At 41.8% G+C, this 23,310-nt stretch overlaps 1 protein-coding gene across 1 annotated transcript in view; it reads left to right on the forward strand.

Moving 5' to 3' along the window:
- Nucleotides 1-23,310, forward strand: part of NRXN3 (neurexin 3) — a 1,753,959-nt gene that overhangs the window by 790,227 nt on the left and 940,422 nt on the right. Inside the window, exon 15 of the mRNA XM_052647275.1 lies at nucleotides 17,810-17,929. Coding sequence (XP_052503235.1) covers nucleotides 17,810-17,929 — 120 coding nt within the window. The remainder of the gene's footprint in view (nucleotides 1-17,809; nucleotides 17,930-23,310) is intronic.

Below are 23,310 nucleotides of genomic sequence, written 5' to 3' on the forward strand. Positions count from 1 at the left end.
TGTATTGGAGGCATGGTTCTATAGAGTATAAAAGTTGGGGTATGAGGAGGTGAAGTTGTAGCATTGGATTCAAAGAAAGTCTAAGCCAACCTTTATAAAAGTGGATAAAAATATATAGTGCAAAGGTGGAATAGACCCCACGTCAGAGAGCTTTAGGGGAAGTCGTGGGAACATTAGGGAAAAGAAATTGCCCATCTGGTTGGAGAAAATGCTCCTGTCCCTACCTCCAGCTCTAGGTACAGTTTGCATCTTGACTAATCACAAGCATGATGATGGGTTCTGACCTTCCTCTGAGTGTGGGTGATTGTTCGAAGCTGAACATTGTGGCTTGATGGCTCTATCACCCGCATCTATGGCAAGTCCTATGGGCCTAATAACACTGCACTCTATTGCCATGGAGATAATTATGATGGTTACCCATGGTGCATTATCAGTGCCCCACTGGGTGGCGGGAAGTGGAGGATGAGTGCTCGGGGAAGAAAGCCCTTGTTTATTGTACACAGATGACTGAGATAATTAGCGTAAGGGGCCAGGAAAAATGGCCAAAAAGTGGGTTAAGGCATAAATTACTGTCATCGGAAGTTTGCACTATTGTGAATAAGACCTTGTAAGAGATCCCAGGAGCTTTTTAGAACACTGGGGAAGATGATGGGGAGTGAAATGAAGGGCACAAAACCTTGGAAAGACTCCAAAAAAAGAAGCATCCTCACCCTGAATCTCTGTACATAGTACAGGACCCTCAAGAAGGCCCTTTGACAACTAGGCAGAGTCATAGGAAACAGAACACATTTCTTGATGTATCATTTCTATGCCTAGAATAGGAAACAGGTACGGGATAAGGATTCATAACTAAAGAACTAAAACCTGAATCTCGCCAAGATGGTGGATGTGTTTTATTCTTACATAGCTGGGATATACAGGCTAGGATATATTGTGTGTTCTTGTCAGTCATTCGTAGTGACCCTTCAAGATCCCTAAGTAGTAGTTGTATTACTTTCCCTATCATATCTAACACAAAAGAGTCCAAAATTAAAGATTCATCAATCCACTACTCTTTGGCTCTCAATTGTTTATAATAAGAGATAAAAACAAATCCTGAATTAGATTTTTATTTTATGTTTTTAATATATGTGGAGTGCATAATTTAAAAGTTAAGCCTGATTTCTGGACAGCTTAGCCAACATCTAACTGTGACCTACAGCCTCTCAGTTTGTGCTAGGGATTTTTAATATTGTCTGATTCAATAGTTGGCTGGTAAATATCTCTATCTTGAGGCCAGCTTTGCTGCAGAAACCAAGGCATGTGTTGGCTAGAAATTCGATTCCACCCTTGCAGATGGTAAACATCTGAGAGAAACGCATGTGCTTCATTTGGAGACTGGCATAAAGAAATAAAAAGGGCATTGGGTTGGGTGCCGTTTTGCCCACTGCTGTTTGGGTTTGGCTCCATTTTTTTATAAATTAAGCCAGTTGAGACGGTGGGTGTCCTCAGATCACCTTCCTAGCTGTGCCCAGTTCTGGTGCCAGTTCCCTTGGTGGCATTTTCAGGAGGTTACCAGGGGCGCTCCCCAGCAACTCTTCCATGCTCAACTCCTCCATGTGCAGAATTATTTGTGTGGGCTCCATTTGGTTGTGCACACGTGTCTTTCAGCCTGGCCACGTCCTACGCCTCTTGATGTTAATCCTGACCGATGGGCAATCATTTCCCTGGGCCATCTGCCTTGGGGTTGCCGTGTGGTTGGGGGAAGGCTCCTGTGCCGCTGCTTATGCTCTGTCCCGTCCGGTGTTTCCCCCGCCCCTGCTCTGCTGTCCCGGCTGTGATGACCGAGGCCTGCTCCACCCCTGGTCTGTGCATTCCCTGTCTGTGCTGTCTCTGGAGAAACCTGTGGAGTATCTCAAGTGTCTGTCCGAGTGATGTTGGTTATGCCGATTGTGTGTTCATTTCTGTGATGTGACCCCTCGTTTACTCCACCTCTTACTAACCTCTGGTTATTGTTTTCGCCTCTTCTGTTCTTTCGCTAACAAAGTTGCGTTGACCAAAGCTGACCTGCAAGGTAGAGAAGGTTCTTGTTCCCATTACCGCTTTGGACTGAAAGAAGTTCTGTGTCACCCTTGGGATCTTTTCTCTAGAGGCCTTCAAGCTGTCACATCTCTTGGACAGCGGTGGTCGTGAGGAGGGGGCTGAACCCTGTGTTCTTTACAGACAGTGGCAGAGAGCCCGGATCGCTGCATGAAAAAGAACTGCATGGGCGAGGAGTCTTGGGGATGGGAATCTGTTTCCATTTGGGGGCGATAAAAGAGGTTTGACAGCACCCTATGTGGTGATGACCCACAGACGTATTAATCCATTTCTGGAAGTGTCTCTCCAAGTAGTTGTTGTGGAACGGGTAGGCTCCTTTTAATTTACTCATTCCAGACAGAAGACTGGACTTGGAAAAAAAGAAGCCCACTTGTGTTCTGAATTTATTTTTTTCTGGGTCAGGAAGGTCATTTCTCAGAGCAGGACTTTTGAGTGTTTGGAACTTATGAAAGAGAATGCCCTTTTCTCTTAACTCATTTTAAAGACATCTTTTAGGCATTTGGGAGATATTAATGTCATTAAAATATTCTAGAGATTTATGTCCCCTATTGGGGATTTTGATGGAGCACTTTAATTTCCTGTTTTGTGATTCCACAGGAAAAAATTAGTCTTGGGGAGGAAGAGGTCTATCGATGTATCGATTTTATCCTGAATCCCCTTGAAAATGCCTGCATGTTAGATATCAGTGAATATCTACTGCAGAAACTGCTTCTCCTACCATTCAAAGAGGCACCTTTCAAAGTCTGTAATGGTTCATCTGTCCTGTCGTGTCAGAACTTTGATGCAGAACAGCCAGACGAGACCCAGCATTTTAGCCGTCTTTCAGCTGAGAGTTAAGAGGGGTGGGGGAATTGAGCCTGGGATGGCTTCTGTCAATGCACAATCAGCACCAATTGTTAGAATTAGGTAGCTGGAGGTAGGTTTAACATAATACCTTTGGAGCTTCCCTGGTGGTCTAGTGGTTAAGAATTCATCTGCCAGTGCAGGAGACACGGGTACGAGCCCTGGCCCAGGAAGATCCCACATGCTGCGGAGCAACCAAGACTATGTACCACAGCTACTGAGCCAGCGCTCTAGAGCCTCCAAGCGCCAATTACTGAGCCCAAAGGGCAGAACTGCTGAAGGCTGCACCCTATAACCTGTGCTCCACAAAAAGAAAAGCTAAGTCGATACGAAGCCCATGCGCCACAGTAGCTTGCCATAACTAGAGAAAGCCTACGCACAGCAGCAAAGACCCAGTGCAGCAAAAAAAAAAAAAAATTGCTTTTCACCTAAAAGATCATTTTCTTTGCAATGAGTTGTTAAATGTCATGTCAGTAACCAGCACAAGCGTCTCTCTCTTGGGTGGGTATCAACTAGCAGAAGTCTCTCTCAGCCATTTCACTCTCACTCTTTCTTCCTCATCTCAGCTTAGCAGATTCAGCAATATGTTAATATGTCATAAAATTGGCGAAAAGAGCATGCACTGGGTTAGTACTTTGAAGTCCTAGGTAGCTGTACAATAGCTTTCCATTTCATATATGAATGGCCCTTTCAGTAATGCGAAAGGCTGTTGTTTTTAGACATTCTATTCAGTTTTCTAACTAGGGCTACTCCATGTTACTCTGCAAGTGAACGGGAGATAAAAGAGGGCAGGATTTGATCTAGAAAAGAGACAATTCAAGGTTGTCAGAGCTTCTTGTAACCAGATACTTTTAGATAAAACTAGACAGCTGCATCTACCCCTAGACGTTAGGTTTTTCATGGTAAGAATTATGTGGATTTTCTGGGATAAATTCCCAGAAATTTGCGTGGGGACTTCATATGTAGCGAAATGATCTGAAAGTTCCCATTCAAAGGAGAAATGGTTTATAGGAATCACAGTTCATGTCTATGTGGTACAATAAATTGTTGACCAAAGTGTAGATATGTATATGGGGACGTAATAGTTTAGAGTGTCCTAATCTGCTCGTCTGTGGAAGCAGTCTAGTCATCAGTGTGGTTTTTATGTTACTACTCCATCGACCAGAATCTCTTCCATTCTTGTGATGACTCACCAGTCTCTTTGTGCAGGAGACTGTTATTTGTAATTATTTTGAGTCATCTTACTCTTTCTGGATATTATGGCAAGAAGACTTTTTAGGATGCAAATGCCTGTCCTTTCTGTTTTCCTGACACTGGGGTATGGGCCATTACTCATACTCACCTTTTCAGCGATAGCCTATGGACACAGATGGTACTAACTACCCTAATTGTGAAGGACAGTGAAACCATTTGACAAGGAAAGGAGGCTAAAAATGAGTCTAAAAAGTAAAGGCAAATCATTTTCAGAAGGAAATAAAATGGTGGATCTAGGAAGTGGTCTGAGTCTGGACAAGTCAGCAGCTTGAATCCTGTTGTCCTTGTGTTACTGGGGTGTTTTTTACAATACGTGTTTATTTGTTTGTTTATTCATTCATGTCATTCATTCTTCTCCAGTGACAACAAATAGACCTGTAGGAGATCAGCCAATAGCTACACTGCAGAGTGAACACCCCTGCGCTAGAGTGAGCATGGGGCTGGCTGTGTGGTCTGGGAGAAGGGCTGCTATGCTGCCTGGGGTCATGGTGGGTACTCAGGAGAGATTTTCTAGGCAGCCTTGGAACTGAGTCTGAAGGAGGATATGTTTTAGGTAGATGAGAGGTGGAAGCTCAAAGCGCTTGGCCGGTTTGAGCACCTATCAGAAGCTCCATTTGGCTGAAATAATGGGCATGTGGGGATGTGACTGTGGATGAAATGGGCCCAGTAGGATGGAGACAGTTGATGTCAGACCTTCTGTGTAAGTCATTGGTCTTTACTCTGTGGGTGCTTTAAGGAGGACAGAGATTCGGGTCAGATTTTCATCTTTTCAAGTTCACTCTGACACCCAGGTGCAAGATGGATAAGGAGGACAGGAAGTAGAAGCAGAGAGTGGTTCAGAGGAAAGTAGCATCTTCCAAGACAGAGGGAAGAGCTGTCAAACTGACACTTGGTACTCATGTGGGCTAAGAAGACAAGTATGTGACTTTCTGGGATGAAACCGTTGATGAATTAGGAAGAAAATGAACTTTCTCTCCTGTGTATTTCCTTTCCATCCCCACAGTGTCGCTTTGTTTCACAGCAGAGCTTTGTTTCACAGCAGATGCGTTTGTACATCGTGACCAAAAGTGTCAAGGAAGAACTTGATTGATGGCCCTGGTTCAGGTCAGACTTCGCACCCCTCCAGTTTAAGAGGGAGGAAGAGTTCCCTTGAGACCCCTGGGAGGTGCTGCCTCACAGAGAATTATAGTCCCTTGAACTTCAAGGTTCTTTGAATAGAATAACAATGTCTATGGACTTTTCAGGAGTAATTTTCTGATTCCTTTTTATTTTTAAGAGGGGTATTCCTAGAGCGGAAAAGATTCCTAAAAGCTTATCCATAGAAAGAAGCTGCTCAACTATAAAAGCAGTATTAAGTTTGGTCTGTTGGGAGTGAGGTAGATGAGTCATAATCACCAGAAATAAAAGAATAGCTCTTTATTGGGTTAGATGATTAATCAGAATATCCTCTCTCCACTTTTCATCACATTGTCCTCTTAGCAACTTCTGTTTCTGGAGATGAATAGCTTCTTTTATGGAATGTAAATTATCCCTCTGCTCAGATGATTGACAGGTGGGTAGGAGGGGCCAAGGATTGATCAGATTTGGTTCCAAGTGCTGCATGTCTTGAGTCAGTCAATAAATGGTTTTGGTTTGGATGCCTTGAAAACCTAAACATTCCTTCGGGTCATTCTGTGAGAGTTGACATCAGCCAAATACTTCTGGTGGGTAATCCTCCAGCTTTCCTTACTGCGAGGAATATAGTTCTTCACTTCATTTTCTTCAAAGCCAAGAGCTGTATTACTTTCTCTATTGTATTTTATGTGATTCAGTGTTTGACCTAACAGAAATCAAGTCCTCAAAAATGGCTTGCATTATGGACAGGAATAAGAGAGATAGGAATTAAATGGAACTTCCCACAGTGGTTTCTGTCTCTTGTCTCTCAACATTGCACGACAGAGGTTTTTCACAAAAGAACTGTAACTATCACTTGCTACCTCAGTGTGTCTCATTTCTGCACTCCTGACTGATCTACCCAACTAAAATGAGTAGAGAGAACTTGATTTTCTTTTTCAATGGAATTGATAATACCCTTTGTTGAGGGTCCCCTTTGTGCAGGCATGTGCTAAGGAGTTTCTATACTGCGTCTCTACAATGATAATGACCTTGCATAGTAGATGTTTTTATCCCCAGGTCAAGGATGACTTTATAGGCTTTGCATATGTTGTCTAATTCAATCCTTACACCATGTACAGAATCCTTACACCTTACAGCAATGTTACAGATTGGGTTTTCTTATTTTTTTTTCTTATAGTTCTAGTCATTAAATATTTAACACCTTATACCATAGAAACAATTTCTATCTCCTTTATACAAATGGGGAAATGGAGGCTCAGAGAATTTAGGTAGCTGGCTTAATTTCACATTGCTAGTATGTCATAAAGCTGGATTTTGAAGCTTATGGCCTTTCCCATACTATGCTATGGGGTGTGAATCCAGATTTGCATATTTCCAAAGCAGAAACAGGACAGAGATGACAGAGAGTATCCAAGAGGGTCGTGCAGCTGAATTTATAGTAGATGGTATTCATGGCAATACTAGGTCACTAAGTTCCGGATGATACTGGTACAGTGTTCATTAAAGCAATTTAAACTAGTCTTCTCTGTCATTGAGCCGACCTTTGAAATCCCTTCTCTCTCTCTCTCTCTTTTAAAAACTACCCTCTACTACCCCAACAAGTTGCTCCATCAGTGCTGAGAAAAGAAGGAAAGGCAGAAAAATGAGGCCCCAGTTTGTATTTTCTGAGGCAACGTTGAGTTTTGAGGACCTGTTCATGGTTGTTAAAAAAAGGGTGATCTGATCTAATCATTTGACCTTTATTACCCAAACACCCTCTGAAAATAGGGTGGGTTGAGCAAGCATTCTTGGTTTTATGACAATACCATTCTCTCACCTTTACACGCAACCCATTCCCGTGACCTCTCCACTGTCTGGAAGCGTCCTGTGGGTAAATTGCTTTTCTCACCAAGTATAACTATTCTGTGTTGTTTATTGGCCATCGAGGGAAGTACTGTGCTGGAACTGACATCAGCACAGGAATTTTCAGGAATTTCCCCAGCTGATCCATATCATGTAAGATGTATTATGAATACTTTGAGATTGGCTATAGAGAAAGTATTTTATGCTATTAAAAATCAGCTTACAGAAATGTTACAGATTGGGTTTTCTTTTTCTTATAGTTCTAGTCATTGAGTATTTAACAGTGCAGGGAACCAAAGGCCGTTGGAAATAAAGAACTCATGAGGACATCTTGGTTTCCACCAATTTCTGTGTCCATCTTGGCTTATTTATTGGCTTATTTATACTCAGTGTGTGATGAGGGCTGAAGTTATTGAGGAGAACAAGGGTGCCACTGAAACTGTCCCAGTGTCCCCCCCGAATGCTGGATTTTATCCTTAGTGTTTTTCATTCATTGTCCTAACCAGTGGACTGTTTTGAACCCTTGATCAAGGAGAAGGAGCCAGAGCACCTGAGCATGCTTGATGGGACCTTTCTGATCATAAGCTAAGGGATAGGTCCAGCCTTCAAGACAAAAATGTAAGAAGATCTTGTGAACACGGTTACTCTTAGGCCTTTCTGCAATGAAATTTTATAACAACATTTAGGACCCTCTTCTCTGGTTTTGCTTACTCTTCTGTGAAATGGGAACCAGAGTGTTCACTCTCAGCTGTTTCTTTATGAAGAGGGATGCTTGACACATTTAAGGATCATAGCTTTCTTACTTTAAAATCAAATAGAAATGAGCTGGGTTGCTGCCAATTAAAAGGGATGAATGGTATGTTGTCTGTAAATGACTCTCTTTGGGAAAGCCAAGAGGACCCAACACTGTAAACACAGAAGTACTTTGAGAGCTACAGAAGCATCCTTGCTGCAGGGACCTAGACAGACATGCAGCTCAGTAAGGGTAACCTTATCCCTAACATCATGATGGAGGGTTCTGACAAAATGTGGTCCACTGGAAAAGGGAATGGCAAACCATTTCAGTATTCTTGCCTTGAGAACCCCATGAACAGTATGAGAAGGCAAAAAGATAGGACACTGAAAGATGAACTCTCCAGATTGTGAGGTACCCAATATGCTACTGGAGAAGAGTAGAGAAATAGCTTCAGAAGAGTGAAGAGGCTGTGCCAAAGCAAAAACAATGCCCAGTGGTGGATGTGGCTGGTGATGCAAGTAAAGTCTGGTGCTGTAAAAAACAATATTGCATAGGAATCTGGAATGTTAGGTCCAAGAATCAAAGTAAATTGGAAGTGGTCAAACAGGAGATGGTAAGAGTGAACATTGACATTTTAGGAATCAGTGAACTAAAATGGACCAGGATGGGTGAATTTAATTCAGATGACCATTATATCTACTACTGTGGGCAAGAATCCCTTAGAAGAAATGGAGTAGCCCTCATAGTCAACAGAAGAGTCTGAAATGCAGTACTTGGGTACAATCTCAAAACGACAGAATGATCTGTGTTTATTTCCAAGGCAAAACATTCAATATCACAGTAATCCAATCTGTGCCCCAACCACTAATGCCAAAGAAGAGGAAGCTGAATGGCTCTATGATGACCTATAATACCTAGAGCTAACACAAAAAAGGATGTCCTTGTTATCACAGGGGTACTGGAATGCAAAAGTAGGAAGTCAAGAGATACCTGGAGTAACAGGCAAATTTGGCCTTGGAGTACAAAATAAAGCAGGACAAAGACTACCAGAGTTTTGCCAAGAGAACACGCTGGTCATAAAAATCACCTTCTTCCAACAACACAAGAGATGACTCTTATGTGATGTGCTATCACATAGACAGCACCTGATGGTCAATACCAAAATGAGATTGATTATATTCTTTGCAGCTGAAGATGGAGAAGCTCTATACAGATAGCAAGAACAAGACCAGGAGTTGACCTGGCTCAGATCTTGAACTCCTTATTGGCAAATTCTGACTTAAATTGAAGAAAGTAGGGAAAAACACTAGGGAAAACCATTAGGTTAGGTATGATCTAAATCAAATCCCTAAAGATTATACAGTGGAAGTGACAAATAGATTCAAGGGACTAGATCTGATAGACAGAGTGCCTGATGAACACTGAATGGAAGTTCATTATTGCCCAGAAGGTGGTGATCAAAACCATCCCCAAGAAAAAAGAAATGCAAAAAGGCAAATTGGTTGTCTGATAGGGCCTTACAAAAAGCTGAGAAAAGAAGAGAAGTGAAAGGCAAAGGAGAAAAGGAAAGATATACCTATCTGAATGCAGAGTTCCAAAAAATAGCAAGGAGAGATAAGAAAGCCTAAGTGATCCATGCAAAGAAATAGAAGAAAACAATAGAATGGGAAAGACTAGAGATCTCAAGAAAATTAGAGATACCAAGGGAACATTTCATGCAAAGATTGGCTCAATAAAGGACAAATGATATGGACCTAACAGAAGCAGAAGGTATTGAGAGGTGACAAGAATTCACAGAAGAACTATACCAAAAAATAATCTTAATGGCCCAGATAACCATGATGGTGTGATCACTCATCTAGAGCCAGACATCCTGGAATGCAAAGTCAAGTGGGCCTTATGAAGCATCACTATGAACAAAGCTAGTGGAGGTGATGGAATTCCAGTTGAGCTATTTCAAATCCTAAAAGATGATGCTGTGAAAGTGCTGCACTCAATATGCCAGCAAATTTGGAAAACTCAGGAGTGGTCACAGGACCAGAAAAGTTTAGTTTTCATCCCAATCCGAAAGAAAGGCAATGCCAAAGAATGTTCAAACTACCACACAATTGCACTCATTTCACAGGCTAGCAAAGTAATGTTCAAAATTCTCCAAACTAGGCTGTTGAAACAGTATGTGAGTCAAAAATTTCTAGATGTTCAAGCTGGATTTAGAAAAGGCAGAGGAACCAGAGATCAAACTGCCAACATCCGTTGGTTCATAGAAAAAACGAGAATGCCAGAAAAACATCTACTTCTGCTTCATTGACTACACTAAAGTCTGTGTGTGGATCACAACAAATTGTGGAAAATTCTTAAGGAGATTGGAATACCAGACCACCTTACCTGCCTCCTGAGAAATCTGTATACAGGTCAGGAAGCAACAATTAGAACCAGCCATGGAACAACTGACCAGTTCCAGAGGGGAAAGGAGTATGTCAAGGCTGCATATTGTCATCTTGCTTCTTTAACTTATATGCAGAGTACACCATGCGAAATGCCAGGCTGGATGAAGCACGATCTGGAGTGAAGATTGCCGGGTGAAATATCAATAACCTCAGATATGCAGATGACACCACTCATATGGCAGAAAGTGAAGAGGAACTACAGAGCCTCTTGATTAAAGTGGAAGAGGAGAGTGAAAAAGTTAGCTTAAAACTCAACATTCAGAAAACAAAGATTATGTCATCTGGTCCCATCACTTTGTGGCAAATAGATTGGGAAACAGTGGAAACAGTGACAGACTTTATTTTCTTGGACTCAAAAATCACTGCAGACAGTGACCGCAGCCATGAAATGAAAAGACGTTTGCTCCTTGGAACAAAAGCTATGACCAATCTAGACAGCATATTAAAAAGCAGAGACATTACTTTGCCGACTAAGGTCTGTCTAGTGAAAGGTATGATTTTTCCAGTAGTTATGTATGGATTTGAGAGTTTGACCATAGAGAAAGCTGAGTGCCAATGAACTGATACTTTTAAACTGTGGTGCTGGAGAAGACTCTTAGTCCCTTGGACTCTAAGAAGATCAAACCAGTCCATCCTAAAGGAGATCAGTCCTGAATATTCATTGGAAGGACTGATGCTGAAGCTGAAGCTCCAATACTTTGGCCAGCTGATGTGAAGAGCTGACTCATTTGAAAAGACCCTGTTGCTGGGAAAGATTGAAGGCAGGAGGAGAAGGGGAAACAGAGGATCAGATGGTTGGATGGCTTCACCGACTTGGTGAATATGAGTTTGAGCAAGCTTCGGAATTTGGTGATGGACAGGAAAGCCATGGCTTGCTGCAGTCTACAGGGTTGCAAAGATTTGGACATTACTTTTGGACTGAACTGAACTGAATGTCAAGAATACTTCTCATGAAGCCTTGACACTTTTAGTTCTTTTATTTAGCAGTAGAGGCTATAGATTGCTCAGGAAGCTGATAAGAGTCTTTCATACATATGCATACACATATATGCACAAGCATGCAATTGGTTGGAACAGGATGCCCTCATGAATTCTGTATCTCCAGTGGCCTTTGATTCCCGGCGTTGTTAAATCCTCGTGTCTTCATCTTCCTTTTCTTTGTTCTTTCTTTTTGTTTTTCTTTCCACCCAATTACTGCTTGGTCAACCTTCCTCTGTGAAGCAATGTAAATTAAAAACTGTAAAATGGAAAGGTTTATGAACTTACAGAAGTAGGAAATAAAACGGAAGGTGGACGATATCATTGTAGGCAGCCCATGGCAGCTCGCTGTGGTTCCTTCCCATGGCAGCTGTGCTCTATATAGGCCAGCAAATCCTTTGATTGGCAGTGTTTTACTCTTGTGATGCTTCACATCGAGGTTGTAATCGCACTATGCAGACGCCTTAAGCTGTGTGATTAAAGATGATGAATCTTGTTAAACCAACTGCTCCAGGTGCCCACTAGTGGGCTACCAGCCTTAGCCCTTTAGACTAAATGGATATTGGGAATCAGACCAGATGTATCATCACCAAGCCCACCTTTCCATTATGGCCAGGACCAGCTAGTGCTGGTCATTTACCCATTTTTAAATTGGAATGTTTGAGGCATAGATTTGGTTAAGTCCTCCTTGGCAATAACAGAAATTCACTCCGATACAAGTGTCCTGTGCTTCCAACAGCACTTTTGTCTCAAGGACCTGCAAGTAATAAAAGGCAGTCTGTCAGCTTTTGATTTTCTGGACCGTGAAGAGGAGTTGACTGAGGCAGTTTGCATTTCCAGCAGAGCTAGATTTTAGCAATAACAGGCATGAAATGACTGTCTGGGACAGTTCTTAAAAAGAAAATCCCAGATTCAAGCAGAATGTTGAGAAATTTGCGGCAGCCATCAGAGTTATCACCTGAAAAACATAAAGAACAAAGACATAATGTGGTGCTTCTCCGTAAACTAAAAACAGAGATGGGAATGAAAACCAAAGTACCTACCAACATCATTGACAGCTTGTTTAGTCTTTTCATCCGTATCTCCGTTGCCTTGTCAGTTTCCCTACTACACAAAGAAAAGTCGCTATCCTTTCTCAAAAGAATATGTGACTATTTTAGTAAGCATTGATTACATATTAAATGCACCATCCCGATGCAGGGGTTCCCTGCAGCCTTACTGCAATGTGAAGTTATTGTTAATAATTGAAAAACTTTCTAAATATGTATTTCCAAAAGTTTATATTATCCTACTGTATCTGAAATTTTAGGTTTATTTGGAAGAATGCTTTAGATAGGATTATTGTCTTTCGGAAGATCTATTATATTTATTAATATATGCATTTGATACAGATGTTTATCCATATACTTAGACAAAGCTAGATTGTCCTGTTTATTTTTAACTGGATTTTGAATTGAAATAGGATTTGAAAATTTTCTTTGTTAAAACAGCCACATTCTTACATTTAAAACGTTATCTTGCTCTGATTCTTAAGTTACTCTTGTTAATCTAATAGCAACACACACACACACACACACACACACACACACACACACACACACTCACACCCACCCACAGGTTTATTCATGTCCATAGAGGTCAGTTGTGGTGTTAGCACACCTAGGTTTGGGACCTCATCCTGCTACTCATTCCCTGTGGGACCTAGCAAAAAACAAAACAAAACACACTTAACTGATCTGTGACTTAATTCACTTTCTGAAATCCTTGCCTTCCAATTTGATCAGTGGTCAAAAAATTCTTTTATTTTTGAAGTTCTGGGTATCTTCCATGAGAAGATCATTCCTGTTTTTTTTTTTTTTTTTCTGGTTCTTTAATACTTATAATTGTTTTATCATGTGTTTACAAAGACTAAATATGTGAACCATGCTAAATATGTGAACCATGCTACGTAGATTGTCTGGCACCTGGTAAGTGCCGGGGATAATTGCCCTACTTTGTTATTGCTATATCCTTTGATTTGCATAAGATTGAACTATTTCAGTGGGTGTGCAATTGGAAGCATTGTTAAAGTGTTTTCTTTTCCTTTTTTCCAGAGCATTTGTATCCATTTCTCCAACATTTCTTTCTTTCTTTCCTTCTGTCTTTCTTTCTTCTCTCTCTGTCTCTCAATTTAGAAGACACTGTGAGGATATGGAAAACAGACACGCATATAAGATATAGTCTGTTCAGGAAAGGATGTACATAACGAGTTTGAAATAAGGAAAGGAGCTTATATTGCTCTTCAGAAAGTATTTTACAGTCTAGTCTCAACTCACACTCATTCAGGACAGTTACCGCATACTTTTCCTGGGCACTGGCAACCCGAGTCTGTCCCAACATCTGGTGAGATTGAATGAGTCTAATAGTTAAATTAGAGGAGGAAATGTGGTCAATTAAAGGCCACCACCACTACCCCCAAAACATTTGGTTCCAAATAGAAAATTGCTTATATGGGTTGTTATTGGTAAGTTCTGTGGATAAATTATTAGTTAGGAAAACCACAGGTTTTCTTTAAGTCGCGAAAGAATTTTAACCCTTTATTTTTTCATTCTCTTGTTTTTTTCTTTCATTCAATAATATTTTTGAGCCCTTATTTTACGCTAAATACTTTATCAGAAATTAGAGAAATAAAAAGTGAGCAAGACAAGCAAGGTGTCTGCCTTCAAGGGACTCATATTCCACCAGGATGAGATAGACAGGAAAGAACTTAATAAATAATTTATTGCTGTCCATGTTGTTGTTGTGAGTTAAATAAAGAGGGAAACAGGCTGGAAAGTAAATGAAATACTGATGGGGACTTCCTGAAATGGGAGAGTCTGATGAAAGCCCATTTTGAGCTGCAACTTAAAGAATGAAATGAGTCAGTTATCTGAAGTTCTGTAGGAAGGACATTTCAGTCTCTGGGATGAGCAACAGCAGAGGGCCTGAAGGCAGGGATGATCTTGAAATGTTCGGTTTGGGGGTGGGGGCGTGGGGCATACTGTGTGGTCCTAAAACTGAGCAGCCTCAGAATGACCCACAGGACTAGTCTTGCCTCTGATTCCTGAGCCCTGCCTCCAGGCAGTAGGTCTGGGTGGGGTCTGAAAACATGCATTTCTCACAAGCCCCCAGGGGATGCAGGGGCCAGTGACTAAGTGCCCAGGCTCTGAGCATCATTGTGTGTTGAGAAATCACAAGGAGAGCTTGGTGTGTGTGGGTGAACAGTAGGAAATGAGGCTGGAGGAGGAGGCGGGGGCCCTGGGATCTCACCCTGGAAAGAAAGTAGGACTCAGACTTGGATGAACAGATCATTGCAGATCCTTCTGGTCCTTGCTAAAACCCTGAAACCTTCCTGGTTCTTGAGAGGATTACCATGCAGTCAGTCTTTGAGGATTATCTGATTCTGAATAGCACTCACCCCTTAATGCATCAGCTGGTAAAGAATCCACCTGCAAAGCAGGAGACCCCGGTTCGATTCCTGGGTTGGGAAATCCCCTGGAGAAGGGAAAGGGTACCCTCTCCAATATTCTGGCCTGGAGAATTCCACGGATTGTAGGGGTTGCAAATTCCAAGGGGTTGCAAAGAGTCTGACCGAGCGACTTTCAATTCTTGTGCAATTTGGAAATGGCCTGTAATTCCCCCTGCATGGAATTCCTGACCAACCTTTGACAAATGGGACTGTTTTCTCCCTTTGCAGAGCTGCATTCCCCTACACTCCAGTTTTGGAAGTAGGAGACAGTGGTGAATCCGGGGATCAGATCAGTTCCACATGTACTGAAACATATTCTCTGCGTCGGGCACCACACTTGGTGCAGCAAGGACATAACCAAAAGCATAAGATGGGCTTTCTAACTTTAGGTAGCATTCCATCTTTGGGGGACAACTAGTAAAAAATGTGAAAGAGTTAGAGGATTGTGTAAGTGAGTATAGCGCCATGTGCAATAAAATGTTAAATATTGTCATATATAAACATAAGTGATGTACACGATACATGCCATGGCCACTAAGAAATGGGAGAAGTGTTCTCTAAAGTTACTGGGGAATTTTCAGTATCCTGGAGTCATTTTAGCTGGTCCTTGGAAAATGGCTGAAATTTGGCTAAAAGGAAAGAGAAAGGCATGAGAAAACTTTTGTCTTCAGATTCAATGAACCTGCAAAGAATTACTGTTTTCCTAAAGTTTTTGCTGGTCTGCTGTCTTTCAGTGGAAAGCCTTCCATGTGTTTCTGCTTCTTGAGCACAATTGAATTACTAGCCCATTGTCTGGTGAGAGCTGTTTGGTCAGGGAGCCCCGTGGACTTCTCAGAAGCTTTTGTCCTTTGAAAGAAGCTGTCCTGATTTGCTATTGTTAATGAACCTTGTCCTACACAATGCTCAAGTTGAAGACCCACTGAGAACACGACCATGAGCCTCCTTTCATCTCCGCATGGGGGAACCACATGGCATTTAGGCGCTGCGGAAACCCAGCAGCCATGCTGCTCCCCCAGTGCTAGTAATTGTCTTGAACTTTCTTATGTCATATCTTAATAGCTTTGTGTTAGGAGTGATGGTTTGTGCAGAGTCCATTCTTCATGGATAAATACAAAAAGTCTTGCCACCCAGAAGACAAACCCTCTGTAGTCATGCATCTCTTTTGAACATGCATCCTTGGACCCGATATGTTTACATTTCAGTATTCTGTGCCTGGCAATTGTGAATATGCATTTACTGCAGTGGATATATTTTTACTGGGTCAAGTGAATTTTTGCATCAGATCCTGACTAATACATTTGATGAGTCAGTGGGCTCACCTCCCTTGTCGTGACTTTCTGGAAAACTCATGGATATCCTGAATAGTAAGGTATTTCCTGTTGACAGAGAGTGAAAGTGTTTGTCGCTGTCGTGTCTGACCCTTTGGGACCCCACGCACTGTAGCCCGCCAGGCCCCTCTGTCCATGGAATTCTCCAGGCAGAATACTGGAGTGGGTTGCCATGTCCTTCGCCAGGGGATCTTCCTGACTCAGGAATCAAACCCTGGTCTCCTGCATGGCAGGCCAATTCTTTACTCTCTGAACCACCTTCCTCTTAGCTTAGATAATTCCAAAAGAGTAGGTTCATCTTTAACCCAAAGGTAAGGGCAGAAGATGGAAGTGAAAGAGAGAGAATGATTAAAGAGAGGGCCTGGGATGACCTGAGAGAAATGTCAATCTGTAAGGCAGAGATTACCAGACTTTTCCTGTTGCTCACTCGTATCTGCAAAAAGTTTTGAGACTGTCCTCATGATCAGTATACTTAAAGAAAATGAACACAATTTCTAATATTTTATTTCTATAGCTCAGATACACCCTGTGATGATACACACAGTCTGTATACTTTCTTCTGTTAATCTGTAGCAGCAGTGTGATGCAGTGTGCTGGTTCTCACACTCGAGTCTCCATCGGAATATCCTAGCAAGCAAGTGCCATTGCTAGTTGCTCAATCGTGTCCAACTCTTTGCAACCCCATGGACTCTAGCCCACCCCCTTCTCTGTCCATAGAATTCTCCAGGCTGTAATACTGGAGTGGGTTGCCATCCCCTTCTCTTAAAGAGGTTTGCACCCCCAAATCCTAGAAACTTGTGCAAACACAGTTTTCTGCCACTCCCTCCACACTAAGTTTCTAATTCAGTAGGTCAGGGCTAGGGCCCAATAATTTGCATTCCTCCAAACAGTCCATGGGGTTGCAAAGAGTCGGACACGACTGAGTAACTAAGCACAGCCCAACAACTTCCTAGGTGAAGCTGATCTGAAACTGTGCTTTAAGAACCTATGAGGTAGTTAGTCTCAGAGTTAATTTACCTAAATTGAACATCAGGATCTTTTCATAATCAAATATGTGACCTTGGGTAAACTCTTTTACTTCCGTGAGCTTAGTTTTTAAAAGTCTGTGGTATGGAGGTAATCACCATTTCTTACATTTGAGGGTCACTGACAAGCTTTGTGAGATAATGTAGACAAAGTGCTTATCATCCAGTGCTTATCACCCCCAAAACATCGATGTGTGTTGGCTGCTATATCCTCCTTCTTCTCCTCTTCATTCTTATCAAACATCTTCCTAGCATCATGGGGTAGATTGTAAAGAACTTTCATGCCTTAATTCACAAGAATCATGGGAGTGCATCTCTCTGCTTTAGCATTCTCCATTTAGAAAGACCATGTTCCGAATGAGGTATCTTTCTAGTTGAATGGTAGAGATGAAGCTCTTTTGCAGAGTCTGCCAGAAAGAGAACAGTGTGTTCAGCCCTCTCTCCCTTCTGTGTGTCACTGTTGATACTTTGTGGCTAAGTGTGTGTTTGTCGTCTTTTGTAAATATACAGTGACTTTTTCTTGCATGATATAGAACTGATATTTTTGGCGGTGGTGTCTTTGAATGTTTTGGGGCTTGGGAAGAGTGAATTCAGGTGATGGCTTTGAATCTGATTAGTTTGAACACCTCTCTCTCCTTTTTTTCTTCTTTCCTGCTCTTCTTCTGAATTACTAGGACCAAGTACCACCTGCCAGGAGGATTCATGCGCCAACCAGGGGGTCTGTATGCAGCAGTGGGAAGGCTTCACTTGCGACTGTTCCATGACCTCCTATTCTGGAAACCAGTGCAATGATCGTGAGTACAGCGTTTTCATTTTGGGATATTTTCAAAGAGTTCAGAGGTTTGGAGAAATCTTAAGGAACATTAGGTAAAAGAATGACTCTTCTGAACAATTCATAAGCAGTCTGCTCATTCAGAAACTTGGAAAATAAAAAGCTAATTTTCTTGTGGAAGAGCAAAGAGACATTTCTTGTTCAACCATACCAGATGTTTATCCATACGTCCTCCCTATTTTTCTTTAGATTACCTTTGACAAAACAATTAAGACAATATTTTTGTTCTAAGGAGTTCAGTTTTCCATTAATTAAATCATCTGGGTAACAGTTTTGAGACTCTCTCACTAACATAACATAACGTAGAGGATATTTAAGAAATACGGCTATTTTTTCAGAAAGTCTGAGTTTAGGGAATTTCTTAGGCCTTCCAAATGATGAAGACATTAAGAGTTTATTATTTTTTTCCAACTAGAAATGTTTAACACATTCCAAAGGGTCTTTCAAATGTAGGCAGAGATTCCTTCTGGATAAATATATTGATATCTATTTAGTTTATATGTACATAGTCATTCTGTTTATATATACATTTTTATTTTGCCAGTATGTTTATATGTATGTATCTGTGTATTTGCTTCATATTGGAAGACAGCCACTTGTTATTTTTGTTCACTAGTGAAGCTTCAGTTGCATCAGCTGTTTTCATTCTAGAAGACTGATTTCATAAAGACAATTCTAGCACTGGTGGTGGAAATATTCATACTTAAGTTCTGTGGGAATCTATAACAGGTATCTCTACTTCCTTCCAATGTGGCCACTGATGAGTAAACACTGGAAATTTCTGCATCCCTATTGCAAAGAAATTTGTTGAAAAGCCCTGACTTACTAGGCCCTGCTGACCTTCTGCTTTTCTAAAGGCAGCCTTGATGGTAGGAGTTTATTTTTATAATCTGAACAAATAGGTGCCATTAATTGGTTCTATAAAAAAGATGCATAATGTGATATGAACAAATACTAAAGTTATATTACAGTTTGTGCACTTGGGAGCAGGTCTGTAGTAATCTCTCGTCCTGGTTTCCAGATTTTTTTTAGTAGCCTTTTTTGTGTGTGTATTCTGTCAGTCACTTAAGATACAGTAAGGAAAAATAAGCAGGGAATCTGGATATGTAGAGAGAAAATTCTTTGAAACTCGTTGATCTAGATGTAAGCGTTTGCCTCTATATTTATAATTCAAAGAACACACTCTTTGCAGAAAGTTTCGGCATTAGATGGCTCTCTCCAATTATTTGGTGTTATTGAAAGTCCTATTTCCATGTTCATGATTTGGAAATACTGTTCCACTCTGAGACAGGCAGCGATGGACCCATCCAGGGTCCCTGAGCAATTGTGTGGCATGCTCTTTTTCCTCCAATTTGTCTGCATGGGAGACTTTTTTCCTAAGTGGTAGCACAATGCTTCTTTATCCTCACAAGTTTATTCCATATCACGCATACATACATACCACTTCCGGTGCAATGTGATCAGGAAGAGACTGCGCACAGGAAAGGCAGAAAGGTAAGTTCTCTAACGGCGGTGAATAGACACAGTCTTCAGAAGGTATGTGTGCATTTTTCTCTCACTGACACGTTCCTTTCTGCCACCCGCGCCAGGCATGGTTTGCTGCTAAAAATCAACCAGGATCCTTTCCAGTTTTCTATGATTGTTTCTGAGTTTGTCGAGAACAGATTGTACCTCAGTCTGGGGTGACGACTATTGCATTATCTGACCTGAGCAATTTGTCAGTGTGTCGTGAAGTACCAGAACCAGTCCTGCGAAAGGTCAGTGTTTCTTTTGTGGCAGTAGATCCTCATCCTCCAATAACGTTTTAAGACATCCAGGCTGAGGGTGATGTATTTTGAATTTTATCCTGTAAACAATGCAGTGGAATTTTTGATAGTAAAGGACTTCTGAGCCCAAATCCGTGAAAGAGTCTTCTTGCCTGTTCTCTTGGAGAGTGGACTAGACACAGCACCTCAGTAGCTCGGAGAAAACTGGTCCACGGAACCAGGAGGGGAAGTGGGGCATTGTCATCGAAGGTCAGGTATCAAGTTAAGGAACTTAGCGTTCTCTGTATGGGGACATGCAGGCCTCTGGGCTCACTGAATCCATTCCTTCCATATGCAGCTCAGCTATCTGGGGTCATTCCTCTTTCCTTGTTCACCTTGCTTCTTGCATTCCCCTGGTTCCTCAGCAACCACTGTTGGGAGGTGGTAGCATCTGCTGGATCGTGGCTTTGGGAGCCCTCATTCACATTTGGAGGCCGGAAATCACTGATCGCTGTGACATTTCTTGTTTGTTGGTATGGCAGGAGATAGTTCATTTCACGGGGGAGATGTTTGAATAAGTTTCCATGAGTGGTTTCTCAGGATAGCAGATAGAAATGAAAACATCTCAATTAGTTATTGCAAATCCAAGAATCGAAACTTGTTCAATAGGGAAATGACTAGGCTAAGATATTTCCCAAAGTAAGATGCTCAGTTCATCATATGTAGAAAAATTGATTACATCTGGGCACGACTTTCTTTTTTGCATTTTAGAGTCTCGCTCACTTCTTCTAGCATTGGGTCTATCACTTGTAACTTTTGTTATTTCTTGCCTGTTTGCTAAATTTGACATTTGCTTGACAGTTTCAAGGTATTGTTACAGAAATGGCCTCCATGAGTAGAATTTACATTTAAAAACTGTGTCTCATTTAGTATGAATAGACCAAGCCTGGATGGTTTTAACTTTATTCCGTCATTCTTTGTGAGAGCAATGTGGATTGATGGAGGCCATGGGGTAAATTTCTGGTTCATCCTTGTAAAGATAGCTGTAAAACTGATACAAGTGGTTGTCAAAGAACAGCATGTGTTCTCTGAGGCTGGTCAGTTCAGTTTAGTTCAGTCACTCAGTTGTGTCTGACTCTTTGTGACCCCATGGACTGCAGCATGCCAGGCTTTCCTGTCCATCACCAGCTCCACAGAGTAGAAAACAGAAATTGTCTGATTGGAGACACAAGTGTAATTGGTTTATTAATTGTCTTACCTAGTTTTAAGGCATCTACCATTTCACATCATGGTAAAATCATAGTTTTGTTAGGTGATGTTTCAGGCTGTTTTGAAACTACAGCAGGCACACTCATCCCAGAAGCGATTTTGAGTTCCTGTAGGACCCAGTAAGATCTTTGGAAGTACACACAAGGAACATGCTCCAAAGAAAGTCTTCAGTTCTGAAAAATTCAAAGCCGAGGAGGTAAGCACCAGTTGTATCCAACTTGATGACATGTTGTAGGGGCTACATTTTAAAAACAACAAAAGATAAAAACCTTTTACAGGTCCTGGTAAGGAGATTCCTTTTGGATATTGGGTACTTATTGGTATTTTTAAATCAGGGCTGAGAATCAGGGCAGTTCTAGTATCTTGCAGCCCTTGCACCATCAAGAGAATCCAGAACCTCTTTCCCGTGTGGAGTGGCAATGCCGCTTCCCCTGGCAACCAGTGGTTGGGTTCCTCTCTCCTTCACAATGCCACGCGGTGTCACACAAAACCCAGACCACTCGTGCATTCCCACACGTGTGCAAAAAAGTGATCATTGGGGAGGGCTTTTTGAAAACACCAACGTTGAACACCTCACATCTATCCTCACCACCATCGTTACTTTTAGGCCTGTTTATGACAACTCTTAAGAGTTGTCTGCGATTTTGGAATCTTGCTGTTGTGTCTGTGCCCTGGAGAAGTGAACACGGGGCCGTCTGTGTCACGTGAGTCCCCATGTCAAGTTCTTCGATTTATAAATTGAGTGTTTATAATGGTTTTGTGGGGGTGAAGAGAAAGGAATGAACGTGGGTTCTCAGCCCACCTCCAGCCAGCTACGTGTATGATGTTGCTCGAGGTACACTGAGAGCTACTTGGAGAAATGGCGGGTTCAAACTGGCATGTGATAATAGATGTTCTTTGCTTGCAACAAATCAATAGCAAGCAGCTGTGGATCGTGCAGACAGTGGTGTGTGAAGCACCTTTTCAGGCAGTTTTCTGCTGGAGTGGCTGTTGAGCAGCACTGTGGGCTATCGATTGGCCTTTTTATTTATTGTGTGGGCTTATTTATTTTGTAATGTAGGTGGGTGTATTGATTAAATCTGTTAAAAACACATTTCCCATTCAGGCTTCTGAAAAATAAATAATATACACATAATTTAGTGCACAAACAAGGGGACAGACATGTGTGTATGTTAATTCTGTCTCTTGAGTTCATATAGGTACCCTGGCATTGTGTTACAAGCCTATGTTGTACATATAGCAATAATTTCCACGGATATTATAATACAATATGTCCATGATTTTGGTAATGTGTTTGTTCCTTGCCTCTGTTTTCAGGCTTTGCCTGTCCAGCAAATGGGCCATGTTTGAAAAGTTCACTATCAAGACTTCTATCTTCTGCTTAGAACACACTTTTTTATCATTTATTCATTTATTCACTCACCAGACATTTCTAATTTGCAGATAGGATCATGAATAGCATCCATCCTGTTCTTAAAGGCATAACAGTCTAGTGGGGTGAGATACGTATAAAAGTGCTTTAATAGAAATATGAATGGTAAATAGAAGTCATAAAGTGGAAGGGGATCAACCCTCCCTGGGGCTGAGACTCCATCTCGGAGAGCTACTGCCTTTAGAAAAGTTTTCATTGACAAATGAGTCTTGAAAGATATGCAAGTGCTTCCTAAGCAAATATGGTATGAACTAGGGTTGGATAGGTAAGGCAGCATTCCACCAAGCAGAGAGAAATAAAGTACAGTCACTGTTACTATTCTGGCTATTTCCTCCCATGTTTTTTTCTCCCCCTAACCTTTTGCAAATACATGGGCCTCCTCTTGCGCAGGTATTCTACCTGTGAGTAAACCCATGTGCCCACACCTGTCCCCATCAGAGCACGGGGGACTTTCAAAGCCCTGGCCTTTGGTTGGAAGAAGGCTGGAGCTGTGTGGGAAGGACACCCTCCTTGAGCTGGAGGAAGTTCTGGAAGCCTCCTGGATCAGGGATGGGGCCTGGCTGGCCCTTCTTTAGTGGACTCCAAGGGACCTGGAAGGAAGCCTTCCTTCCCTTTGGTGGTTAAGCCTTCAGAGTGTAGTTCTGAAGGGTGAATGTCTGGGTGGGGTGAGCTCTCTGAGACAGGCTGGCTCCTTCCCTGTGTCTCCCTGCGGGATGGTGCAGAGCCCATAGCAGTCAGCATGTGCTGAGTCAAGAGTCAGCATGTGCTGAGTCAAGAGTCGGCGTGTGCTGAGTAAAGAGTTGGCATGTGCTGAGTGAATAAGACAGTTACTGATTCTCCTTGGGGTCTTTGGTTGGCTGTCACTCCTGCCACAGATCTCAGGGCTCCCATTCTGAG

Source organism: Budorcas taxicolor, chromosome 10, assembly GCF_023091745.1.
Source record: "Budorcas taxicolor isolate Tak-1 chromosome 10, Takin1.1, whole genome shotgun sequence".
NCBI lineage: Eukaryota > Metazoa > Chordata > Mammalia > Artiodactyla > Bovidae > Budorcas > Budorcas taxicolor.